Source organism: Cetorhinus maximus, chromosome 1 (assembly GCF_964194155.1).
Source record: "Cetorhinus maximus chromosome 1, sCetMax3.hap1.1, whole genome shotgun sequence".
NCBI classification, from domain to species: Eukaryota; Metazoa; Chordata; class Chondrichthyes; order Lamniformes; family Cetorhinidae; genus Cetorhinus; species Cetorhinus maximus.
This window is the reverse complement of record NC_135879.1, coordinates 81,292,852-81,318,036: the sequence shown is the minus strand read 5'-3', so window position 1 is coordinate 81,318,036 and position 25,185 is coordinate 81,292,852. Positions and strand designations below refer to the sequence as shown.

General features: G+C 38.6%; 1 protein-coding gene across 26 annotated transcripts in view; it reads left to right on the top strand.

Annotated features, from left to right (window-relative positions):
* LOC144681317 (calcium/calmodulin-dependent protein kinase type II subunit delta) overlaps window positions 1-25,185 on the top strand; it is a 331,255-nt gene that overhangs the window by 270,044 nt on the left and 36,026 nt on the right. For 12 of the 26 annotated variants that reach the window (XM_078543025.1, XM_078543032.1, XM_078542986.1 and 9 more), the window contains exon 13: window positions 4,270-4,310. In XM_078543025.1, coding sequence (XP_078399151.1) covers window positions 4,270-4,310 — 41 coding nt within the window. Of the gene's footprint in view, window positions 1-4,269; window positions 4,311-17,404; window positions 17,438-25,185 lie in introns of all 26 variants that reach the window. The other 14 variants (XM_078543053.1, XM_078543061.1, XM_078543010.1 and 11 more) reach the window with 3 other exon arrangements.

The following is a 25,185-nucleotide window of genomic DNA, read 5'->3' as shown; positions in this document are numbered from 1 at the left end:
TTTTGGGAATGGATAAATCTTCAGAAGATTTTTTGGAAACTGTTTGAGGATTCCACCTTTTCCTCAACAGATAGTAGAGGTGGGTAGAATCCCTGAAATTGTAGAATGTACTTAGATTGTTAGGTGAAATGACATTTTATGTTCTGTACTTTCTTGTGCTATTATGCTGTTCCATATATGTATATTATATCAGTTTAGGCCATAGATGTTAAGAGTAAAATAAAATTATCTCCTGATTTCTAGTTATGAGCAAGACTTGAAAATGTGGATATGATCAATCAAAAAAAATGTACTTATGATTCATTCTAACTTTATATGAGCACGATATACAAAGGTTAGAACAAAATTATACCTAAATAATATCATAAGATCTTAAACTTTTGTTCTCAGTTGAGCAGATTTGATGCATTCCAATCTGTTCATTGCAATAAGGGTTTTTAGGATAAACCAAAAACATCAGAGGCAATTAATTTCATTTTGTGGCAGCCCTGCTGTTTTGCATCATCTGAATGCAATTCTCCCTTTCAGTAAGGCAGTGGAAGGTAATGGAGGTCTGCTGAACCTGTACAAATGAATATTGGAATTCTGAAAGAGCGTTTCATAATTTTGTTAACTAATACATGGTGTTCTTGTTTTCTCTATATACAATCTACACCTATTAATTCAAAGTTACTATTTTGTTTGAAAAGTGGTTTATTAACATGTAGTATAAATTAAGAAAATTCAAGAAAACACAGATATTTTTCTCATGGAAGTGGTACAAGCCGTACATGAATTCCTAAAAAATGTTGTACACCTTTAAAAAAATTGTAGTTTAATGTATGCCTGTAGTCAATTTAATTAGATGCATGACTTGCAAAGTAATGACACTTTGTTTTTATTTTACCATTGTTAAGTGCACCTGTTAACAACTGCTATCAGAAACCTTTGTGCCCAAAATTTCTATCATTCATATTGAAGTTCTCGCTTCTTTAAGTCCGTTTGGTTATCAGCTTGCACATTGGCCACATGCACTGGCTGAAGAATATAAATTATAGAAAATTATGTTTGCATACTTTATTGACTAACCAGATAATGAATTCTGCATAAAGGCTGACAACATAAAAGGATGTAAATGCTCTCCCTCTATGTTCTTAGATGTTCCTTGATAAATATTTTAATTTTGTCTTTTCCCTCACCACCTCTTCCTATTAGCAAAATGCATATCGGACTTTATTGTTGGGTAATATTTAGCTGTATGATACTTTCAGTTTCAGTGAGATTAGCTTCACAAAAAAAGCCCATTAGATTAATTCACGAGTTATCGTCACTTGGTCTATTACAACTTTGCAACTATTATTCTTTTCATCAATAGAACTTAATATAGGTACCTTCTGCAAAGTTTAGAACAAGTATTTTAATTGCTTAATAAATTCACTGTGAATTATTTAGAATAACACATTATCTTGAAATGTTATAAAATGCAGGATTTTTACATGTGATACATAACTTTCTGATTCTATGAATAACAGGTCTGACATTTTTAGCGAACATGACTACTTTGGGTTGTAAACGTAGTCAAATATTACATATGATTTCAAACGCAATAATGCTCACACGATCTTTTAATGCAGACAGGAATTGAATATTGGAATATAAACTAAGGAACAAGTATTACCATAGAACAAAAAGTAATTTGGTGACACTTTGCAAATATTTCTCAGTTATTCAACAGAGGAACCAGGTTACTACTGACCTGTCAGAATTACATCAGTTGTGGGTTTTTAGGGAAGTTACTGCAATCTATCAACAGGGACAGAGTGACTGAGCACTTAGGCAGATATGAGCTGATCTGACAGCACAGATTTGTGAAGAGTAGATCATGATTGACTAATCTAGCTGATTTTTTTAGGAGGCTGCCAGCATGGTGGATCATGGAATAGACGTATCTATATACATTGCCTGTATAGACTTCCAAAGGACAACTGTTGAGGGTTCACACAAGAGATTTTTAACAAAAATCAAAACATTGATTTAGAACTTTTCTTGTGATCTGGGTTGGTAATTGGTTGGGACATAGGATTTCGAGAGAAGGGGCAAAGGCAAATGCACTCTGATTGACAAGATGTGACAAGTGATGTCACCCAGGGATCTATACTGGTTCCCCAATCTTTCAACATATATAATCAACTTCACTGAATGAATGTAAAATTTTGCATCTAACTTAGTGTCAGCAGCAAACTTAGAAGATATGGTCATTATGTAGATAGAAGCAGAAAGTTGCAAGGGGTGGGGATATGCTTAATAGAGTGGGGAAAACCGTGGAGTTCAATGTGAGAAGTAATCTATATTTTGAATGGGAGAAAGGCAGATCAATTTCTTTTTTAATGGTGAGAAGCTGGAAGCTGAGGTGGAGCAAAGGGGTTTAGGTGGCCTTGGACACAAATCACTAAAATACATAAGTACAAAAAGTAATCAAAAAGCAAATGGAATTTTGGATTGGAATGCAAAGGTGAGGAAGTGATACTTCAGTTGTTCATAGCCTTGGTTGGACCCCTCTGGTGAACTATGTTCAATTTTGGACAGATGCAGATCTACCAGAATGACATTAGGGCTTAAAGAGTTAATTTATGAAGAGCAGTTGCATAAATTTGATTTTATTTCTTTGAGTTTAAAAGATTGAAGAGTAATGAGGTCTTTCAATTTATAAACAGGATTTCATAGGGTAGATATCTGTACAGAGAAACTGCTCCCTCTGGTGGGGAGTCCAGAGATGAAGGCGTAATCTTAAATTTAGAACTAGGCCAATTAGGAGTTGGGAAGGACTCCTTCACACAAAGGTTGGCGAAATTGTGGAACTTTCCCCCACAAGACTCTGGATGCTGGGTTGGTTGAAATCTGTATAACTGGGATTGAAAGATTTTTGTTAGGTATGGGTAGTAAGAGATTTAGGTTAAAAGTAGATTAATGGATTTAAAATATAGATCAGCCATGATTTAATTGAATGATGGAACAGACTTGAGGGATGAATGGTCTACTCTTGCTCTAATGGTCTAATATTTTGTCTATCAAAATAAATCAGATGAATAAATTGTAATTGTTTGATTTAACCCACACAGTAGATTTTGTGGATTAACCAGAGAAATTTCTGAAGTATAAGTTGCAAATATGTAGTGTATAATGGCCTTGAATTTGTGTGCAGGTTATCCCAATCTTTTGCCATAGCTTAGGTGGAACATTGGCAGAATCCCTGGAGAAATGGCAACGCTACTTTCAACCTTTTATGCTATTTTTCCAGAGGTTCTGCTCATCCTAAACTGGAGTTACAGCAGAAGAGTGGGAGAAATGCAGGCGCTATGCTCAACTGCTGTAGAGTATATGAAGTACAAATTAACGAAATCCATCCCACTGATAGTATATGGGGAAAGGTTGATTCTAATCCTAATTATATTATTCTTTTTACTTCTAATTAATACACAGTGAAGAAGTGTTGCTAAATTTGACCTAAATGCAGTTTCCTTGTTTAAGTACATTTTACAAATCAATAAATTTCTGAAAGATCATGAATTGACTTTTTTAAGCTGACTTTTTATTTCTACTTGTCAAACAAAATCTGATTCCAAGTTTGCACTTTTTTACTCGGACTCATTTAATCGACCAATTTTAAGCAGACACAAACAGCTACACAAAAGGAATATTATGCAGGGTTTTTGTGTCATTAGACATGCAAATCGCAGCTTATGAAAGTGCTACCTTTATTAATCCCCAGTTTTTAGTAATACCTTGTATGTTTTTGTTTGAAACTGTTATAAATCAGTTGCAGATAAAAGTCCCCATTTCTTTCTAAGGTATTACACATTTGATGTCTACTTGTATTGGGAAATGTTGAGAAAGAAGTGACCTAATCAAACACCTGTTTGTTTCTGTTCCTCCATTTTTTTCCTTTTTCCACTTTATTTGGGACGTGTTCCCTGTAAGGTAAGACCCTAAGCCACTAATCGGGCATTTTTGCATCTCGAAGCAATCACTGCCTGATTGATAATCTGTGCTTGCTATTGAATTTAAAATCGACTTTTGCCTGCTGTTTATAAATTTGCTTTGGGTTTTTTTTCTGCCTAACGTTGATTGCTTTCAACTGCAGCAAAATTAGCTTTGGCCTGCAGCAGCTCTTTAACTATTACTGCTGTTGCTGCTGCAAGTTAAACAGTGCTGGCTTTGCCAAAAAAATTGCTTGTGGCTCTTGGAAGTTATGCACCTAAATATGACCTTTTTTTTTCAATTAATTTACAGCAGCAAAGAGTTTGATGAACAAGAAGACGGATGGAGTTAAGGTAAGTTTGAAGTCATAAGTACTGACATGTCATTTTTTATTCTTGTGATTCTGTATTTTTCTGCTCTGTTTTCCCTGTCTTTTTATCACTATTGACAACCATGCAGCTCCTGTGGCTTTCACAAAAATAGCTTCCCAGTCTGCACACCAATGTGAGGTTATTTTTAACCAACTCTTGCTTCCAGACAGAAAGCCAGGTAACACTAAGGGACGCTATACACCCCCTTCTGCCAAGTGCAGAGATTAGCTTTAGAGAATCCTCTTCAGTTACAAAAAATAAACTTCTAGCTATAGCTGTAACTATAAATTTTCTTTGGTTGCTTTACGAAATAGCCAATGTAATTATATACCTCGGTTAAGTTAGTCATTCAGCTTTCCAATTACACCGACTGGCACTTTAAATTTATTTAAGTTGTATTGTGAAGACCTACCCTGGAATATTTGAATTAGCTTAGTTGTCTGTTTGCTCATTTGGCTTCTGCTATTTCTACTCTTAGAAAAATATACCAACTGTTAGAACTAGAACTGGCTAGTTATTTACAAAAATGTTGTGACCTCAAGTATACATGATCTTTTGCATAACCTAGAAAATCAGCAGGAGGATTGCAAGGATTTTTTTTTCAGCTGGGACTATGTGATGCTGTGCATGTATTTAATCCCACACGAGTTTATTTTCGTCACATTGGAATCTTGCATTATGGCCCTAGTTTTGCAAGTTTTGATCAATAGCAAATACTGGGTATGAAAATTATGCCCCCTTCAGAAGGCACTTCTTTTATCAGATGGTCATGATCACTCATTTAAATTTTGAATTTTTTTAATGATTCTGAGGAAAATATAAAATATGATTCAGTTATAATTCAGTTCATTCTGAATGGCCCTAAGGTTTTGCACATTCAGCCTCCAATATACCAGCTCTCTATATTTTTAGAGAGGCTACAAAATTTTGTAAGAATAAAGAAACCTCTAGATCACCCCGATGTCCAAGTTGAAATAAGCGAGTGACATCATCAGAGAATCATTTCCCTCAGGTCATTTTCTGTACATTGTTGAATTGGAATAGAGAAGTGGGGCAGGGTGGTGAAATAGGTGGTGAGGGAAGGAAGTTTTCAACTAAAGTCTGAGAAATCTGTTTCCTGATCCAAATCTGCCTCCAGCCCACCCATTTCCAGTTGTATCTGAAGCAGCTTCATTGAGGTGAAGACTTGGTAGATTCAAGAGCGAGTGTACTTACACCTACTTCGAGGATCCAGCTGCCTACCTGTGGAGTTCCCATGATTGGGTAACCCCCAAAGGTCTTCCCCCAAGACCTCCAATTTTACGGCCTGATCCTAAGCCCAGCCCATCTAAGTCTGCAGTTTCCCCATTACCATGCCTTCAAACTCCCCAGGATGATCTGCCCACCTTATTGACCACCCTCTACTATTTAAATCCCCCACTACTAATTATGACCCCCTACCCCCACACCCAGTGCAGAATTAGCTGCTGCTGTGGTCTTTATTGACTGACTCCCCATCCTAAAGGAGATCTGCATGGATACAGAGAATTTCACCTGGGGACAAGGGTAGGTTATCAAAGAGAGACTGACCAATTGATGGAAGGAGAAGACACTGGCATGATACTGACCAATTTATTGAATTTGTTGCATAGGAGGCATGTTTGCAAAGTACTTGTGATACCTGTTGGCAAAAGGTGACCAACATGGCCAACTAACCACGCTACAGGACAAATTTTGCAGATCTTTTCAGCTTGACATTGCAAATCAAATTCCTTCATAAAAGTGCTGAATTTTTAGGAGTAACATCCAGGGCTACAACATTCATTAAAGGATTTTTCAATTGCCCAGTCATACGTTTGATACCACATATCTTCAACTGGGGAATTGCGCAAGTAAATGCAATGGGAGCAGCATCAACATTTATCTTGAGGGCATCATTTAAGTTTGAATTGCCACTTACTAGGTATATTGTTCAGACTTTACTGCTATCATACAGACCAGCTGACATATCTAACAAGAGCTTATAAGCATTTAATGGATATGGCCTCACCATTCAGAATATTCTGCAAAACCATTTTGGAGGCTTACAATTTCTTTGAGACATGAAGTACGGATTAAACTGTTGGTCTAAAGGTAGTCCTGATGAAGATTCATAGATTCCTCCTCTTCCCTTTTCTTCACCGTAACCACCAAAAAAAGTTTAGTTGATCTTTATTAAGCTGCTATTTGATAAATTCTTGGGCAAGTCTGGAAATATAAGGAAGCCAAAGAAGTCTGCTGCATGGACTTTGTCCTGAAAGAGCCCTGTGAGGGAGATGGGCAAAGGCTACATGAATTTGAGTCATTGGCTAAGCTCCATTTTCTGTTGAGCCAACTTTTCTTAAAGGTTTCAAGATTATACAAAAAATTCCAAAGTGCCTTATGTTCAATGAGCCCTACAGATATGGTAGCATTATTGTCAATCAATATATTATAGATCAGTCAGTCAATGTGAAGAATTATAGTACTGCAACTTTCAAAAAGTGACTTATTTTCAACTCTGTGGTGCTATTGATCCTTCTTAATCAAAATAAATTGAATTTCTTGTCTTTGTTGTCCCTGCCCTTGGTAGAGAAAAGATAAGTTTGTTTGAAGTGAAAGAAATATTTTTCATGAAGTTGGGTAGTTGACCTTTGTTACATTTGCTAAATGCACCTGTTAATTTTGTCTAACTATACAATATATTTCAATGTTTTTGAAGTAATACTACTTATATTTTCGTATAAAGTCTGTGCTCACTCTTATAACAAGTCCAAATACATTTATGCAGTCTCTTTATGCAGTATGAGAATTAATTAATTATGTCTGTAAGTAATCTTTTACTCATTGATAAACTGTACTCACCAGAATTCCTCTTTCATTTCATCTGCTTCAACTGGTCAAGCTTCTCCCTGCATTAGCCAATAATTGTTTATTTTACCATGATTTATGTAATATTTTTCACTTGTTTCTCTTCTCAATTTATGGAATAATTCTGCTAAAGTTTAAGACATAATTGTATTTTTTGTTTTTACTAATTTGTGTTTTTTACAGATAAGTTGCTTAAATCCTGCCTTTGGTTCCTGTTATCTATATTAGAGATTTAAGTTGCTTTGCTTTTAAACATCTAACTGGGAAAAAGTTTTTTATTATTGTATGTTACTTATACACAATGGGATGATAGTGTCAAGATCTAAAAACATTTTTGAATTTGAAGCAAACAAAATAACAAATTGCGTTGAGTTATCACTATTACATCATTTTTATTATAAGCTGTTATTAGCAGAACTAAGTTCTAACTTGCTCAATTTATTCTTGTATTAATAGCTCAGGATCTACATTGCAGACTTCCCCCCTCAAATCTGGTGTATTAGTTTCAGATAGTGTTTGAGTATGTCCTGTCAATTTAGTTTAATTATGCTTGTACAGAAATTACCTATACTTCAGTGGCAGAAATGTAACCAAATCGATACATAAATAGAATATTTCTTAATATATGAGGAACACACTTTTATCACTGATGTTGCTTTAACAGCTCAGAATCGTTGAACTTTATAGCATAGGAGGCCACTCATTCAGTTGCACCAATGCCAACTCTCTGAAAGAGCTTTCCACTCGATCCGATTCCTCTGCTGTTTCCTCTTACATTTAAATGATATTTTTAAATATTGCATTTTAATGTAAAAAAAAATCTTTGAAAACATGTCTACAAAAATAGACATCAAGCCATGAAGACAGATATAAGGAAAAAATAACCTACAGCTTGATCAAAAAGGCGTGGTTTGGAATATTTTTCAAGTTGGAGAGAAATTGGGTTTAGGGAGACAGCTCCACAGAGTAGGCTCTGACTCTGTCACAGGTGCTGGGAGGAGAGTATCCATAAAAAAGCTAAGAGTCAGAAGAGCAGAGATAGGGATAGGCAAAGCTGTGAAGAGACTTACAGATGAGGATCAAGATTTTAATTTTAATATATTGGTGTAGGCTAAGCCAATGTAGTCAACAAGAACAGGACTTATGAAGGGAACGTGGCACATCACAGGAAATAACAGATTTCTGGACAAGTTTTATTATAATTAAGCAAGCAAAGGAAAGCGTTGAGCAAAATGATATTTAAAGTGGGTGAGATAGGAAGGCAATGCTGCAAACATTGAAGTAGGAAGTCTTATGCTATGGAATTTAAAACACAGTTTAGGGTTTGAAAGAAACACAGACTGCAATTGGTTTGCATGAGAAAACGATTGGAGCTTTTGGTATAGATGCGAATGATGGTTTCCATTTCCCCGGTATTAAACTGTAGGAAGTTGTGACTCATCCAGGATTTAATGGTGGACAAGTAGTCATACAGCACAAAGGAAGTCAAGGAGTTCAGGGAAGTGTTGGAGCGACAGAAAAAGCTAACTCGGTGCTTATGGATCATGTCACAAGGGGACAGCATGTAGATGAGGAAGAAAAGAGACTAAGGAGAGAGCTTTGTGGAACTCTGTAAGTGACTAAGTGCGAGAGGTAACAGATGCCATTGTTGAAAATGCACTGGCTATATTATGATAATTTAGGATAGAATCATGCAAGAGCAATGGTACAGAGTTAGACAGAGGAGGAACAGTAGAGGAAGATGGCATGGTCAGTTGAACACTGCAAGAGCGAGCAAGAGTCATGCAACATAGTTGCCCTCACACAGTATGTGTTTTGCAACTTTGCTTGAGTTGTTTTGGTGTTGCAAAGAGGATGAAGTTGGACTGGATGAAATTAAAAGATATGATATATTAAATCTTATTTGCTGATTCTGTAACATTTCATATTCTCTCAAATATATGTTTTTATAAAATACATAAAACTAGACCTGAAGAGAACATAGACAGGTGAAATGAGCAGACATATGGAAGGTGAAATTTAATGCAGAGATGTGCGAAATTATACAATTTGGTTGGAAGAGGAGAGACAGTATAAAATAGGGTGTACAATTCTTAAGGGACAGAAAGACCTGGGGCAGAATCTTCTGTTCGGCGTGTTGGGGGGGAGGGGGGGTGGCAGGCCCTGCACGTCGACGTGTAAAATGATGCGCAGTGATGTCACCACACGTCATTCCTATCTTTCGTTCAGCGTGCGTGCACCAGAGTCGGCTGCGCATCCGCCGAACTGTCAAAGGCCTGTTAAGGCCATTAATGAACCAATTAAAGATATTAACAGGCCTGCCCGCCCAACCTTAAAGGTAGGCAAAGAGCCCAAGCGGCCTTCGCATTTTTCATGAAACCTTATCCATGGGCGGGATGAGGCTCCATGAAGGGTTTATGACATTAATAAATATTTTTCAACTATTTCAAAAACATGTCCTAGTTCATGTGACGCTGTCACATGAGGGGACAGGTGTAAATTATTTTTTAGCTTCTTTATTGAAAATTCACATTATAAAATTATTCTCCCTGAGGCAGCTCTGTGAAACTGTCACATGAGCTGGGACATGTCCATTATTTATTTCAAAAATTTTTATTTAAATAATAAACCCTTCATGAAACCTCATCTCGCCCGTGGGCTCTTTGCCTGCCCTCCAACCTTAAGGTTGGGCAGGGCAGCTCTGTTAATTATTTTAATTATCTTTTAATAGGCCTTTGACAGTTTGGCAGGCGTGCAGCTGACTCAGCTGCGTGCCCGCCTAACTGAGAATCTGAATGACATCGGGACGCCCGCCTAAGGTCATCACGCGTCATTTTACGCGTTAGCAAGCGGGCCCTGCCCCCCTGCTCGCCGACGGGAAAATGCTGCCAATAGTTAACAGCTCAGTCTAACTCTTTACAAGTATATGCACAGGAGTGCCAGTCGAATGCAGTATGTCTAATGCACTGTCAGCAAAATTGAGGCTAATTGAATAATGCTGCAAAGGAAGTTAGATAGGTACAGCATGCTGGTTTCAAATCCAAAGTTGATTTTAAATCCAGGTGACATTTTGTACTTCAAACCCCACAACAATTTTAAATGGTTATCTATGGAAAAATAGTTGCAGTTTCTCTATGCAGAAGTGCTTTCTTGGTTTTGATGACAAATAAAGTATATCAGGCATCCACATGAAAACAGTGCATCCTAATCGTATGATAGTCCACTCATAATGACTCTGTACAAGATAGTTTTCCTACAAGTATTTTTACAAATTGTGCAGTATCTATTTTGCGCTTCGATTTAACATGCAGAAAACATGATGTCCTAAAAGTCACAAATTCTTGGTCATGAGTGTACATTCAAATTAATAATTTCTTATTTAATTATTCCACTCTTTTAGCAATAGGGGGCATATCGGGGTGCAACTTGAGACATGACAATTGACCCGTGTGGTTGTTTGGAGCAGAGAAATTTAGAACAGGTTATACTGGGATACCGATATAATGTATACTTTCAATTAGGTCTATTATAAACCTTTGAGTAAAATGGATATAGCTCTTTGTCAGAAAGCTCTATCCGCATGCTGCCACTGGTGTTTTGATCAGCCTCTGAAGTTATAGAGAACATCGAGGTGCAGCAGCAGTAATTCATTTCTTTGGCATAAATGTGAAGCTTGTCTTGAGTTGTGACATATTATGTGCTATTGCAATCAATTTTTCTGAAAGACCTGCAACATTTTGCATCTGCTTTGGATAGAAATAAGAGATGGATTTCTTTTCAACATTTCTTGAGGAATTGACTTAATCCCTTTGGCAGTAAGGTGTAAAATAATGTCTGCATAGTCTCTTTTCGGCTTGTGATGACTCAGATAATACATGCCTCCCGAATGTATAGTTAACAAAGAGGAAGGAACATTACTTTGAATGGCATCCATAAGATCATATGAGAGAAGAACAAACATCACTTCCTAAACAAACTCTCTCAGTATTAGGATGAGACAGACATGCACGAGTCATGAGAAAGTTGTATATCTAGTTCATTGGTAATAAGAGGTTCGCTTCTCAACAAGTTCAATAAGTCATTCCCTATGTGAACATGGTGATGAGCATTGCCAGAGCTTCTACTTTTAGTTCATAAAGTTGACTGCCAGTCAGTCATGAATTGACCAAATATTGAATCAGATGTTGTCAGAGTTTCTCATTCATTTGTTTAAATTAGCTTTGACACAATGGCCAGTAGGGACGAGTTCTTGGTGCTATAATTTTTTTCTTGTTTCTTTTTTTCAAATTATTCATTCATTCGATATGAATTTATTTCCAATCCCTAATTGACCTGAGGAGGTGGTGGTGGCTGCAATCCATAGGGGAAAGTATTGCCTAAATAGTGATAGATAAGGAGTTCTAGAATTCTAACCTAGGGCAACACTTCCCCCCTGTCGGGGGTGGGGGGGTGGTGGGATGTGCAGGCGGGCGGGTTCCCGATCAGGAATTAAGGCCCGCATAGCCTGACATCCGCCAGGAAATGCTATGCGCTCCCTATGCGGGCGGGGGGGGCTTCCCTGTGCCAGGGGTGCGCTCTTTCGCACATGCGCGCCAAAGAGCACACAGATCTCCCTGAGGCAAAGTGCTGCCTCAGGGAGATCGGCTCAGGTTTGAAACACTAAATAAAGATGAGAAAAAATTTCAGTTGCCATGTTCCCTCATGTGACAGTGTCACATGAGTTGGGACATGTCCATAACTTCTATTTTAAAATATTCTGAAAGTTTTAAATCCCTCAGGAAACCTCATCCTGCCCGTGGATGAGGTTTCATGTTTTTTCAGAAGCCCGCCTGGGCTCCTGGCCTGCCCACCCTCCTTAAGGTTAGACGGGCATGTCCATTAATGCTTTCAATTACTTTTTTAATGGCACTAATAGGCTGTTGACAGGTCAGCGGGCACGCAGCCAACTCGGCTGCGCGCCCACCGATCTGAGAATGTAAATGACGCGAGGTGACATCGAGACGCCCACCCAACGTCACCCTGCGTCATTTTACGCGTCGGTGAGCAGGCCCCACCTCCCTGCTCGCTGACTGGAAGATGTAGCCCCTAGTGATGATGAAGGGATGACAATATAGATCCAAGTTAGGGTGGTGTGTGACTTGGTGAGAAACTTGGAGGTGGTGGCCCCATGCACCTACTTCCCTTGTCCATCTAGGCAGTGGAGGTGCTGTCGAAGAACCCTTGGGTGAATTGTAGATTCAATTGTTGATTTTGTAGATGGTGCACACTGTACTCTCATTGCACCAACTTTAGAAGGGGTGAATGTTTAAGGTGATAAATTGGGTGCTAATCACATGAGCTTTCTCCTGGATGGTGTTGAGTTTCTTGAGTGTTGTTGGAGTTGTACTCATCCAGGCAAGTGGAGAGTATTCCATCACACTCGTGACATTTGCCTTAGGTGGTAACTCTTATAGTTACAGTATTTATGTGGATGGTCTAGTTAACTTTCTAGTCAGTGGTGATAATGGTGAGGGGTTTGACAATGGTAATGTCATTGAATGTCATGGGGAGTTGGTTACACTCTCTCTTGTTGAAGATCATCATTCCCTGTGTATATGCACAGAGCTTCCAACTTTCCACTCACATGTGCTGATATTTTTTACTGAGGCAGCTAAAATTGAGCTAGTTGCTCAGGTGGTATTTTGAAATCACAGCTACTGATGTAATCAATGCCAATAAGTTTCAGATCAGGATGTTGTATTATCTTGTGATCTTCATCAAACTGATGGGATCGTAATCTTACACCGAAAGTTTGAGTATGTGAGGCTAGGCTTTAGAGGATTTGCAAATATTCAAAGTTTTTAGAGCTTATTTCAGAGTAATGCTGAAGAGTTGAGTCAATTTTGGTATTAGTGTCCTTGGTAAGTTAATGAAGATTCACCATAGTTTCACCATAACACCATAACAAGATCTTGCATTTTGTCCTTGTCACGAATGGTGGTTACTGACCAAATGTATCTTTTCAGCTGCCTTATCAAGTCATCAATTAACAAGATGTAGAAATTGCACTGGAGTCATAATCACCAAGGAATGCAGAGGACAAGAAGAAACATAATAGTGGCCCATCTGGCTGGTCCCAGGATTTATAAGTTATGCTATCTTTTTTAATGACATAAGGAAATGAAAGGCAGGAAAGGACCAGCTACGCCTTTGAACCTTCCTTGTGCTGTTATGGTGAAACTTAAGTGTGCCATGACTCCTTTCCCCCACTCTTTCTTGAACCACTGTAGCCCATAGGGGAAAGCATTGCATAAATGATGATAGGTAAGGACTTCTTAACCAAACCCCACCCCATCCACTAGCTAGGCAATCGCTAGGAAAAACAAAAAAAACTTAGGGCAGAATATTACGCCCGGCGTGCGGACACATGCCTGAGCGTAAAATGAAGCGTGATGACGTCGGGCGAGCGTGCCGACGTCATTGCGCAGTCTCGCGATATTTCGTTCGGTGGGCGTGTGCCAGAGTTGGCTGTGCACCTGCCAACAATTAAAAGGCCTATTAAGGCCATTAAAAAGCTAATTAAATTCAAATTTACGCTGCCTGTCCAACCTAACAGTTGGCGGGCAGGCGAAACGGCCAAGCAGCCTTTACATTTTTTAGGAAACCTCATCCATGGGTGGGATGAGGTTTCCTAAAGCAAACAAAATTTTATTTTTGAATTATAAACATGTCCCAGCTCATGTGATAGAGTCACATGAGGAGACATATTTTCTGACAACTTTATTTCCTTTTTAAACAGCACTTCATCTCCCTAAGGCTCCGTGCCTCAGGGAGATTGAAGTGTTCTTTCATGCGCATGCGCGAAGATCGTGCTAGGCCCACTCACCCTCCTCCCCCGGCCCGCACAGGCGGCACTGAGCACTGTTGCTTGTGTTCCACGCTGAGTGGGCCTTAATTGGCCAGCGTGAAATTGCAGTGTAGAGCCAATCGCAGGCGGCTTCCCACCCACCCCCGCCAAGGGCAAAATCCTGCCCGTAGACCAGATAAGGGAAAAATGCTCGCCGATGCCCAAAGGCAATCAAACAAGTTCCAGGAAACTAAAATGCATCCCCAATTGCCACTCCTGTATATAGTTATGTTGGCATGTTTTTCACAAAAAAACTAGCCAGTTCCCTCTTGAATTTGCTGACTCAGTCCACCTTCACTATCACCTATGTCAATCTTGACCACATATTTATGATCGACTATATGGGCCAGAATCTTTGGGTCGGCGTGCGGGGGTGGGTCCCGCTCGCCAACGTGTAAAATGATGCGCAGTAATGTCAGGCGTGTGTCCCGACACCACCGCGCATCATTCCGATTTTCAGTTTGGCGGAGTCGGCTGTGCGCTCAAAGACCTATTAAGGCCATTTAAAAACTAACTAAGATAATTAGCGGAGCTGCCCGTCCAACCTTAAGGTTGGTGGGCAGGCGAAGAGCCCAGGCAGCCTTTGCATTTATCATGAAACCTCATCCACGGGCGGGATGAGGTTTCATGAAGTGTTTATAAATTGAATAAAAATTTTTGTTAAAGTTCATTGATATGCCTCAGCTCATGTGACATTGTCACATGAGGGGACATGTCTTAAAAATGTTTTTTTCCCTTTACTAAAATTTTTGATAATCAAACTAACCTCCCTGAGGCAGCTCTGACCTCGAAGATTTCTGCACTGTTTCGGCGCGCAGGCCCTGACTCAGCCTACTCCCCCCACCCGCACAGGGAGCGCTCAGTGCTTCCGGGTGCGCGTCACGCTGGGCAGGCCTTAAATGGCCCGCCCATGTAAAATGGCAGCACGCAGCCAATCGCAGGCAGCGATTGGCTGTGCACCCAGCTGCGCCCACTCAGCCCCGCCGATGGGGAGAAAATTCTTCCCATGAAGTAGATAAATCTAAACTATCTCTTCAAAACTCTGCCCGTGCTCCCTAATTCACAGTGTTATGATTATGTCAAACAATTTATTCGTGTTCAATTTATTTATACCCTTTAGAATCTTAGGAACTTTAATCAGGGCTCCCTTTTCTAAGCCTCCTTTGTCTCTTATAACTCAAAGCTCTATCCCCCTTTAGAAAGCTGCTCTGTATCCACTTCAAAGCTAGAATACCCCACTATATTACGGTGATCAGCATTATTGGGGGCTCTCTTCTCAAGACGTTGTCTTCTTGTGCTGCATTGATGGCCTTACCGACACCTTTAGATCCCGCTCCTATGCTGTGTCCTGTCCTCTCATTTATATTGTATTTTCAATGTTATACTCCTCTTGTCCAATATCATTTGCTTGCAATGTATGATTGACCAAATTTCCAATCTATCTACATTTTCCTGGATTTAGTTCATTTGTTCCCTATTTCAGCCGCACGACGGCAAAATTCAGCCCCTCATTTTTGATCCACTCCAGAAGCTTCTCTCACCCCATTTTGAACCTTTTAACAATGGTCTCACTGCTCTATCCAAAGAGGCTTTTCTTTTTAAATGGCAGTTTATTTGTTGTGCGGTATTTATCAGTAGAGTTTCTGGTGGGGTGTGTCATTCAACCGGTCTCAGCTCTTTGATCTTTGATGTTAGGAAATTGCAAGTTGCAAGAAAGCCCCCCCAACCCCCGCACCACGACCAATAACCCCAACCCCCAACTGGAATTTTGACTAGTGGGGAGAAAAACAGCAAATTGATTTGCACCCAGAATTCCAGCTCCCCATTGCCATCCTCTCTATTTCTCACCTGATCAACTTTTTAATGTATAAAAATTAATAGCTTCTACTTATACTAGTTTGAAAGCCTACTCCAATTGATCATCCAGTTTGTACTTAAATAATTTTGAAATACACATCATTCATAATAGTATTACAAATGCACACAATTCATGTTTCTACTGGGTAAAAAGTGGTTAATAGTTCAAACATTTATCAAAAACTACAGCATATAGCTTGTTTTCAAAGTGCATCTCTGTTCATTCATTACCCTTGCTCTGTTTTGCTTACACATACACTCATGGTTCCTTTTCTTTTAAAAGAAAGAAACATATAATTTAAAACTTTTCAAATAAAGCTATTGAATTCCTCCCTCTAATTTTTCGTCAGTTTGAGAAGAAAAATTAAACACAACATCAGTGGATGAATTTAAACACAATATCAAATATGCAATAATTTAAATCTTTTGTTAAAACATTGTTTTGCCCATCAGATATTTCAATTTCTAAGATAGAAAATGATATTTTTCCCAAAATTTTTTTTAAAGTAATTTATATCAAAATGTTGCTTTGAACCGTCCAGTGTTTGATCAGTGGACTCACAACTAGGGTTCCAGATTAAAACTCTCTTTCTATCTGGTATTTACACCTGACTTTACTTGTGAAAGGCCAAATTTATTCAGCAATTTTTGCTGGAAGGAAGGAGGACAGACCGGTCTGTGGGTCCTTTCTTGCATCAAAAAAGTGCATTTTCTATTGGAAAGGCCAAAGAGTGAAATGGCTGGATCTGGATTAGACTACCATGACTTATTAAGGTAGTCATAACAACATCATAACTAGTTACGTTAATTGCATCGTCATCAGTGAGACCAACCTGATACAACGTTACAATAATAACAATGACCAAACCCTGTGTAATAAGACTAGGTACCAAATCCATGCTTTGTCTATGACTCAGTGTATTAATTTAGTTAGTGCGTCATATGCTACAGAACCTTTTTCAGAAAATTAACATCAGTTGCTTGCTTCTTCATATCTGTCCACAAAATTATGTATATATCTCTATGCTTAGGCGTACTTGGTTATGCCCATAAAAAATCTTTGTCCCAGCATTCAAAATAAACAAATTAATGTTTAGCGTTTCACTTTCCAACTCTGTCATCCCGTTGTGCCATATGTAATCTCATACCATTGACATCTTCGAATATACATTTTTATAAAGACTTTTGTATTATTTGATAGCTACTATAACCTTTATATCTTGTTTATGTTGCCTTAATTTTAACTATTCTGGTTTCTGCCAAGTTAGTTCAGCTTTTTTTTTCTTCTCCACTACTAATTTGGGGAAAATCTATCTTTTCTTCGCATTTTATTTTTGCCCTCCATATGTGGAATTGTTTCTTTTTGTTTCCAGATATTTTTACTGCAGCACAAGACAGCTTCTGAAGAAATCCTTTCTTTAAACTATCAAAATTATCTTCTTTTTCTTTCTCTTTGATTGGTCAGAAAAGGAAGTCCAGTTCGAGTGTTCAGATGATGGTGAGGATTTTTGTCTGACAGATGTGTTTTTCTTGGGTTTTTTATATTATTTTGTGAAAATGGTGCATTTTATATTTTTCATTTTCAATTGCATTTTAAGACACAAATACGCTTGGCATATGTCTGACTTGAATTTGCCCTACCTTGCTAAGACTGCAAATGAAAACGCATCTGATTTGAGAAATATATAACTCAGTAAAATCACCCCAAATCCAAAAGGGAATTTATTTTATAACTGTGAAAGAATTTGATGCTGTAGAGGGTTTAAAAAGCATTCTTGATATTTTTGTTCTTTTCTTACCCATCCCTTCCTTTGACAAACATTGAGATTCCAAGAGACACTCGATGCTTTGAAATACGTGCTGCATTTCTTTTAATTGTGTTCTTAACCCTTGCAGTTAAACAAAGAGACGGCTTCTATTTGATTGAGGCTCTGTTACAAAATAATTGTGGACCAAGCTGTTAATTCTGTTTTGGGGTGTACTAATAAATTACTAATAATACTTTATTAAAGTTATTATTTACCCATTGCATATAATTGCAAGAATGTTCATGTGGTGATAACTGTTAATAGCTTACTGTAAAATGTGGTTCATGTGTCACATCTTCATGTAATCTTGGGACTTTTAATCCTGGACATCAAGCACCAATATAGAAAATGTATGAACCTGAAGAAGCTGACCTTCAATTCATGATTTGATCTCTTAAGGTTTCTGGAATGTTTGTGGACCAGGAAATACAATATGTTTTTTGATTTGTATCATAGAATTAGCCACATTGTTGATTTCTAAATAAAGGAATTGTAAATCTGCAGGTGGCATAAAGAAATGGTAACTCCTCCAGTGATGCCCTAAAACTGATTTAAGAAGTAACAAGCTGCATACAATTGCACGTATTAAAAAAGCTTAATTGTTTAATTAAAATTTTAATAGATGATTGAATTTATGTTGCTGAGACGTATACATAAAGAATTTAGTCAAACTAAAAAACTTGCATGCAACATTAAAAAAAATAAATTGAATATCATACCTCACTTTCACTCTTAAGGTTTTTGAAGCTTACACTTCTATCAATGTCAATGGTTTTGAGGCAGGTCATAATAAATTTCTGTACAGCAGCACATCTATCAAATGTTGTGAGGATTTATAAATAGATCAGAGCATGCCTGCAATCTTCAAGAACTGACTGCATGATTAAATATACTGGTTCCTGTTGTAGCACAGTGTGTTGGGAATATCACATGCAGTGCAATAGAGTGGTAGGACATGGGTTCAGTCTACTACACTCACTGTTGTGTAAAGGTGAACGCTAGCCACATTTCCAAAGGTAAAATTAGAAGGAAAGCCAATCTTCTGCTACCAAAAAGCCTGGAACCTAAGAATGGAGGAACCAGAACAGATCCCATGACTACCCACTTGACTGCAGTCAGCACATGATCTGGAAAAAAGTGTAGAGGGATTTACACCTTCAAAAAATACCTTTAATGCAAAGATGCCACCTCAAAAGGATGGAGAAACAAGATTTCACATTATATTTTAACCTTAATAAAACGTTGGATTTTATTGAAATGAAGTACTTTATATTACTGTTCCTAGGGACTTCATTTTCCTTTCCTATGCTACCACAGCAGGTAATTGTTTTTCATGCATAGCCTCTTGGTATTGTTATTAACCATTTTTCTCTGCTTGTTTCTTTTCTTAATCTAATACAGCAATTTACTTTAGTTACTTAACTAACTGTTTGGATTTTTATTTTGAGTATGTTTCTTTTTAACTGTTTATCTGAGAGATTAACCAACTAGATTTTTAAAAAAAACTATGCAAACTAAAAGCAAAAGAGCTTATAGGTGAATGAAGAATGAGATATTGTAGGTATTAACTTGAAGAATGCTGCAGACAGGTTATCTTTTCCAGTCACATCTGAGCTGTTTGCATCACAAATGAGAGTTGGTCCTAGAGGAGCAGTATTGGTTTGATGATGTAAAAACATTCTGAAAGTTGAGCTGACCATCTGGTGGATTTGATATTTGTCACTCAGAATAGGTTCATCTTTAAAATGAATGGTGGGACAATGGAATGGTGGATTGTATATAAGAGACAATTTTTTTTTAAACTTAAAGCTGAAGAGTACTGAATAGGATAGAAATAAGGTAAGTGTAGTTAAAATAATAGAGAAAATCCTGGAAGGTCCATCTGAAGCTTTCAGCTCACCTCTCTCCAGCTCGTCAGCAGGACATTTCCATGATCTTGGCTTCCCATTAATCGATATGCTTTACAAATGATTTAATCTATCTGTACATGTCCATGAAACTCGCGGCCTCATTCTTGCAAATAGTGCTCTCATTCTTTTATTAGCTACATGTGTGACATAGACAAATCCCCAACCAAAATATTGCAAATTCTACATGAGTTCCATTTGCTTGATGCAGTGTGCACAATCTCCATAGAAACACTTCCTGCTTACTGAAACGCAGTGAACCTGAGTGCAGCTTGATAAGAAACAAGGGGAAAAATTTTCACCCCGTCGGGGGGGTGGGAAGTGCTGGAGCGGGCGCAGGTGGGCGTGCCCCCGATCAGGGGCGCACCACCATTTTACGTGGGCGGGCCAATTAAGGCACACCCAGCATGACGTCTGCTCAAAAGCGCTAAGTGCTCCCTGTGCAGGCAGGGAAGGGATTCCCTCAGCCGGGAGTGCACTCCTTAGCGCATGCCCTCAGGCTAAGTGCTGCCGTAGGGAGATCGGCTCGGAATTAAAATTTTCAATACAAATGATAGAAAAATTTCCCTGACATGTCCCCTCATGTGTCACATGAGTTGGGATATGTCCATAACTTTAATTGAAACCTTTATTAAAATTTAAATGCCCTCATGAAACGTCATCCCACCCGTGGATGAGGTTAAATGCTTTTTCCAAAGCCCGCCAGGGCCCCTGGCCTGCCCGCCAACCTTAAGGTTGGACGTGCAGGTCCATTAATGACTTTAATTTGTTTCTCAATGACCTCGATAGGCTGTTGACAGGTTGGCGGGCGCACAGCTGACTCGGCTGCGCCCCCGCCGACCTGAAAATGAAAATGGCACGAGGTGGCATCAGGAGTTCCACCCAACGTCATCCCACATCATTTTACGCGTTGATGAGCAGGCCCCGCCCCTGCTCACCAACTGGAAGATCCTGCCCAAGGTTTTGTGACCCTTCGGTGAAATTTAGCAATACCTGTTGCTGGTCAACCTAGCTATCTTATTCAGGATTATCTAGAGCTCATTGGTCCAGATCCCTTCTCTCTCCCCTCCCCCATCCCACCCCCCCCACTTTGGCAGACCACAACCCCCACTGCAAACCATCTCCAGACATCAAAAAGGTTAGCCTATAAATACCCAGCTTGGTGATTGTTTTTCCCTTCCTCTTTCTTTCCTCTTGTTTCCCATTTGCCCCAACTTTCCTTGACCTAAACTTGGGGCCATATTTTGGCTACTGAGGTGGGAAGCCTGAGTTGGGAAATTTGCCAACTTGTCAGACCCACCTCAGTAAAAGTGCCCTGGTGCACACAATTTTCGCTCCGGGGTGGAGTGGGGGGGGCGGGGGGCGGTGCAGTGCATACAGAATAGAGTCCAGCCCCGGAAGCAGAGCATGCGCAGCAACTGGGGCAGACAAGTACCAAGGCGGTTCAAAGGACTGCCTCAGTTCTCTGGGACTTTGCCCCAGTTGTTTTACAAATTGTTAGGCCCAAAGTCCTTACTCCACACCACCCCCCACCCCCCCATGGCCCTCCATACCTTCATTCCAACTCATGCCTCCCACCCGCCCTTCATACCCTCCATGCCAACTCATGCCCCCAAACCCCTGGCCTCTCATATCCTCCATGCCAACTCAAGACCTCCATAGCCCCTCATACTTTCCATGCCATGTCCATAGCCACTCACCCAATATCCAACATGGGCAGACCTCAGGAGTCACGTGGAGATGAAAAAATACTTCTGACAATCTAATACAGCTTTCACTCCACACTTGATACTGGAAAGACTCCCATTCATAGAACACATTCAAAACTTCTAAATCTCAAGTGGTTAATCTCTTATAAAAACAAACTTATATTCAGACCCCACATCAAAGACAATTAATCCTTGAATAGACTCTTTAAATTGTCAACTAAACTGAACTCCGAACCCCTGCTGAAATATAAGTAACCTTTTAAACTCACCCAGCCACTTATAATGATAGTCCTTGGAGAAATGTCAGCAAAGAGCACTATTCTAGCCTACGCCTGTCAATCAAAGCAGTCCAGCAGAGAGTGGATTTTAACTCTCACTGACAGCTGCAGCATGGTTTTTAAAGTTTTTAAAGAGCAGGGAAATTAAAAAAACTTCAGATCATGACTGTTAGACAGGCCTTGTCCATCCTTCAAGAGCATTTATATCTATTCCATCAATTCATGACTCCCACACTACAGTTTAAGGCTCTTGCAGTCGCCAAAATGAGATCTGTTTGAACTCAGGACTGAGAACAAATGGCCCTGCTGAGTTCAGGTTTCCCTCCAGTGTGAATCACCCCCTCCCCCCCCCCCGCCAAACACACAAAAATTGGATTTGTAGGAAAGGGGGGGGTGGGACTTCAGCATCCATTCCGCCCACCATTTTTTAAGGAATGTGGAGTCTTCCTGACTCCGCAAAAATCCGGCCCTTAGCCTTGACTCCTTGTATGCAGTATCACAAGATAACTAGTATGTTTAAATACTTCTGCTTTCCTTGCCTTCCCTTTCCTGATTTTATCCTATTGGTTCCATTTTAGCTAATGTTTTATTTTTACCTAGTCTAACTTAATTTATTTTACAATATTCATAAAACTACCTTATAAATCTTCTGACTTTCAGCCTTCATTTTAGAGGCAAGACAGAATTGAAAAAAACTTTATATTTTACTTGTCCAAAAATTGATTCCCAGGCCATTTTTCCAGTCAGTTGAAATCCATAAGACTGTAGATTGGCAATCACATCCATCTGATGTCAGAATATGACAGTAGACTTCCTTTGTGTCACAATCTCCTGAAGCTTAGTAAGGATTAAGATCCCTTTGACGCAATCTTGCTTTGTTGTTTACTGTTCTTCCATATTCTTGATCATTTCTGCCAATGGCCACCACTTCATTTCCTTCGTTGTATAAGTATCGAACTATATACTATCTTAACTCATAGTGCCCTCAAAGGGTGCACATGCTTTCATAGCCTCAAATGGCTTCTGGTTTTATTGGAAATTCTCATCCTCTCCACTGCAGTTTGTAATTTTTTAAGTTCACCTTAAATAATAATGTGATGTCAGTTTTGACAACCCCTACCCCCCTTCCCTTTTACAGAGGCCTGATGCATTCCAACAGGATGTCATGGCCTTGGAGAGGGTGGAGAAGAGATTTAGTGGAATAGTACCAGGGATAAAGATTTCAGTTATGTGGAGATAGTGAAGAAACTGGAGTTGTTCTCCTTTGAGCAGAAACACATGAATGATTTTGAGAGAGTAAGTAAGTAGAAACAGATGGTTAGGTGATCAAAGGTCACTCATTTAAGGTAATTGGCATTACAACTGGAGGTGACATGAGTGGAAAATATTTGTGCAGCAAGTTATGATGATCTAGAACGCATTGCCTGAAAGGGTGGTGGAAGTAGATTCAATAGTAACTTTCAAAAAGGAGATTGGATAAAAATTTGATCGGCCCACTGTAATATTCATTTCCTTTCCAAGCATTTATTTCTTAGCCAGTTTTCTTAAACTGATTAGGTTTCTACTGTTCTCCACTTCAATTTTATTCATTAACTCTCTAGTCAATTCTTTCTTAAACATCCAGGCCTCAGTAAGGATAGATTCCTTGGCGGATACTTAGCTGAAATGGTGCACATGTGCACAGAACAATATTAATAAATGATTTTGCACAATGGGTTGAATGGTTTTCTGTTTCGTATCATTCTAAGAGTTGACCTGCACCACAAATGTTTTTGGCAGTTTCAGCCTTAAATTCCTTCTCACTTGTCTTATTTTGTCATGAATATATATTTTTGTGGTATTTTAATTTTTGTCAGTGTCTCCATTGAAAGGGAAACTATTCAGTCTTTAAAATTTCAGAGATATTCAAACTGTTGATACAAACATCTTATTTACATAAATCCTACAAGGCTAGAAGACACAACTGATAAACTAAATGCAAAGAGTAATTCAGTGGCCACTGTAGGGTAGATTATGTTGTGGCAGTGGAATGAACTTGGTGGCCAAGTAGCTTTTTCTTCAGATTTCTTGATGGTCAAGTAGCTTTTTCTTCAGATTTTTGTGTAATTTTTAGAAGACCAGTACAACATCATCTTTTGTAGAATTGAAGATGGTAAGGAAGAATTAGGTAGTCATTCTGTAGAGTACTATAGTTTGAATCCCGCTAGGACTATGACAATCTCATTGACAGAATGCAGCATTTTAAGCTGAATAATTTAAGCTTGTAATATTGGTGAACTGTGATCTAGGAGTTTCCTACCAGTGCATTAACAAAGAGAGGAAATATTTAATTGCCTTACCATAAGAATGTTTATTTGTCCAAAAAAAACAGCTCTCTGGGGACTGAAATTGGGAAAAGTCCACAACCATGTAGATTGTCTATGGACTTCCGGAAAAAGTAGGCTTAATTTCCAAATGTCCTTTACACATTCCATACTTGTGCTTGTAGTGCATTGCGCAGTCTGAAATGTGCTTTAAGCTGTTGTCAATTTATAGAGATCTAAAAATAAAAGCAATCTCTTAATGATTTGCACCCTTCTATAGATAATTTAAATTGCTTCTTAAGGGAGTTTACCTCCAGAATAGAGACCCTTCAAAGTAGAATAATTCAAAGAAGCAAAGTGATAAAAAAAACAATGATTTTTACATAGTTATGACACTGCATCTCCTTTTAATTAAATTGGGTAGTTGTTTGGATTTTCAATTAGTTCAGTTATGAGCAGATGGAAGTATTTTCTGGGAATATTTGAAGAAGATTGTAGATACAAGTTAATATTTCATTTATCCGGCACATACTTGGAGGTCAAAACAGAAGAATATATTCCAAACTGCCCCGTTAATATTTAAAATGTTGCTGTATGCTAGAGCAAAGGAAATTACTTTCAGTAATATTTGAAGTAATCCTCTGCATGCAGGCAATCCCTGCCAAAGCACTAAAACAATATGTGATCACTGAGTTCTGATTCTGTTCCTTGTATAGCAAGTAAATGCATAATTTTCCTTCAGTGCGCAAAGCACATTTCAGACTGCGCAATGCAGTACAAGCACAAGTATGGAATGTGTAAAGGACATTTGGAAATTAAACCTACTTTTTCCAAAAGTCCATAGACAATCTACATGGTTGTGGACTTTTCCCAATTTCAGTCCCTGGAGAGCAGCTTATTTTTTGCACAAATTGTAGTCCATTATCAATCCAAGCACAGTTAACAAGAAAGATTTGATTTTTTTCAAATGTTGATAGTGCGCAAAAACATTGAACCTTGATTTACACCAATAATTTATGCTTTTTATGCAATACCAGTTTGACATAATCTTTTTTTAACTATAAAAAATCTGACATATCTGCACTGCTGCTGACTGCTGAAATCGTGAACTTTATTTCAGTTATTTCTATTGTTGAGTGTTATTTCCTGAGTACCATTTAATCAACAAATTAATTTGATAAACGTATCTAGTAAATGGATTTTAGAAAAAAAACTAATCGTCACTTTTGGAATTTTTCTTC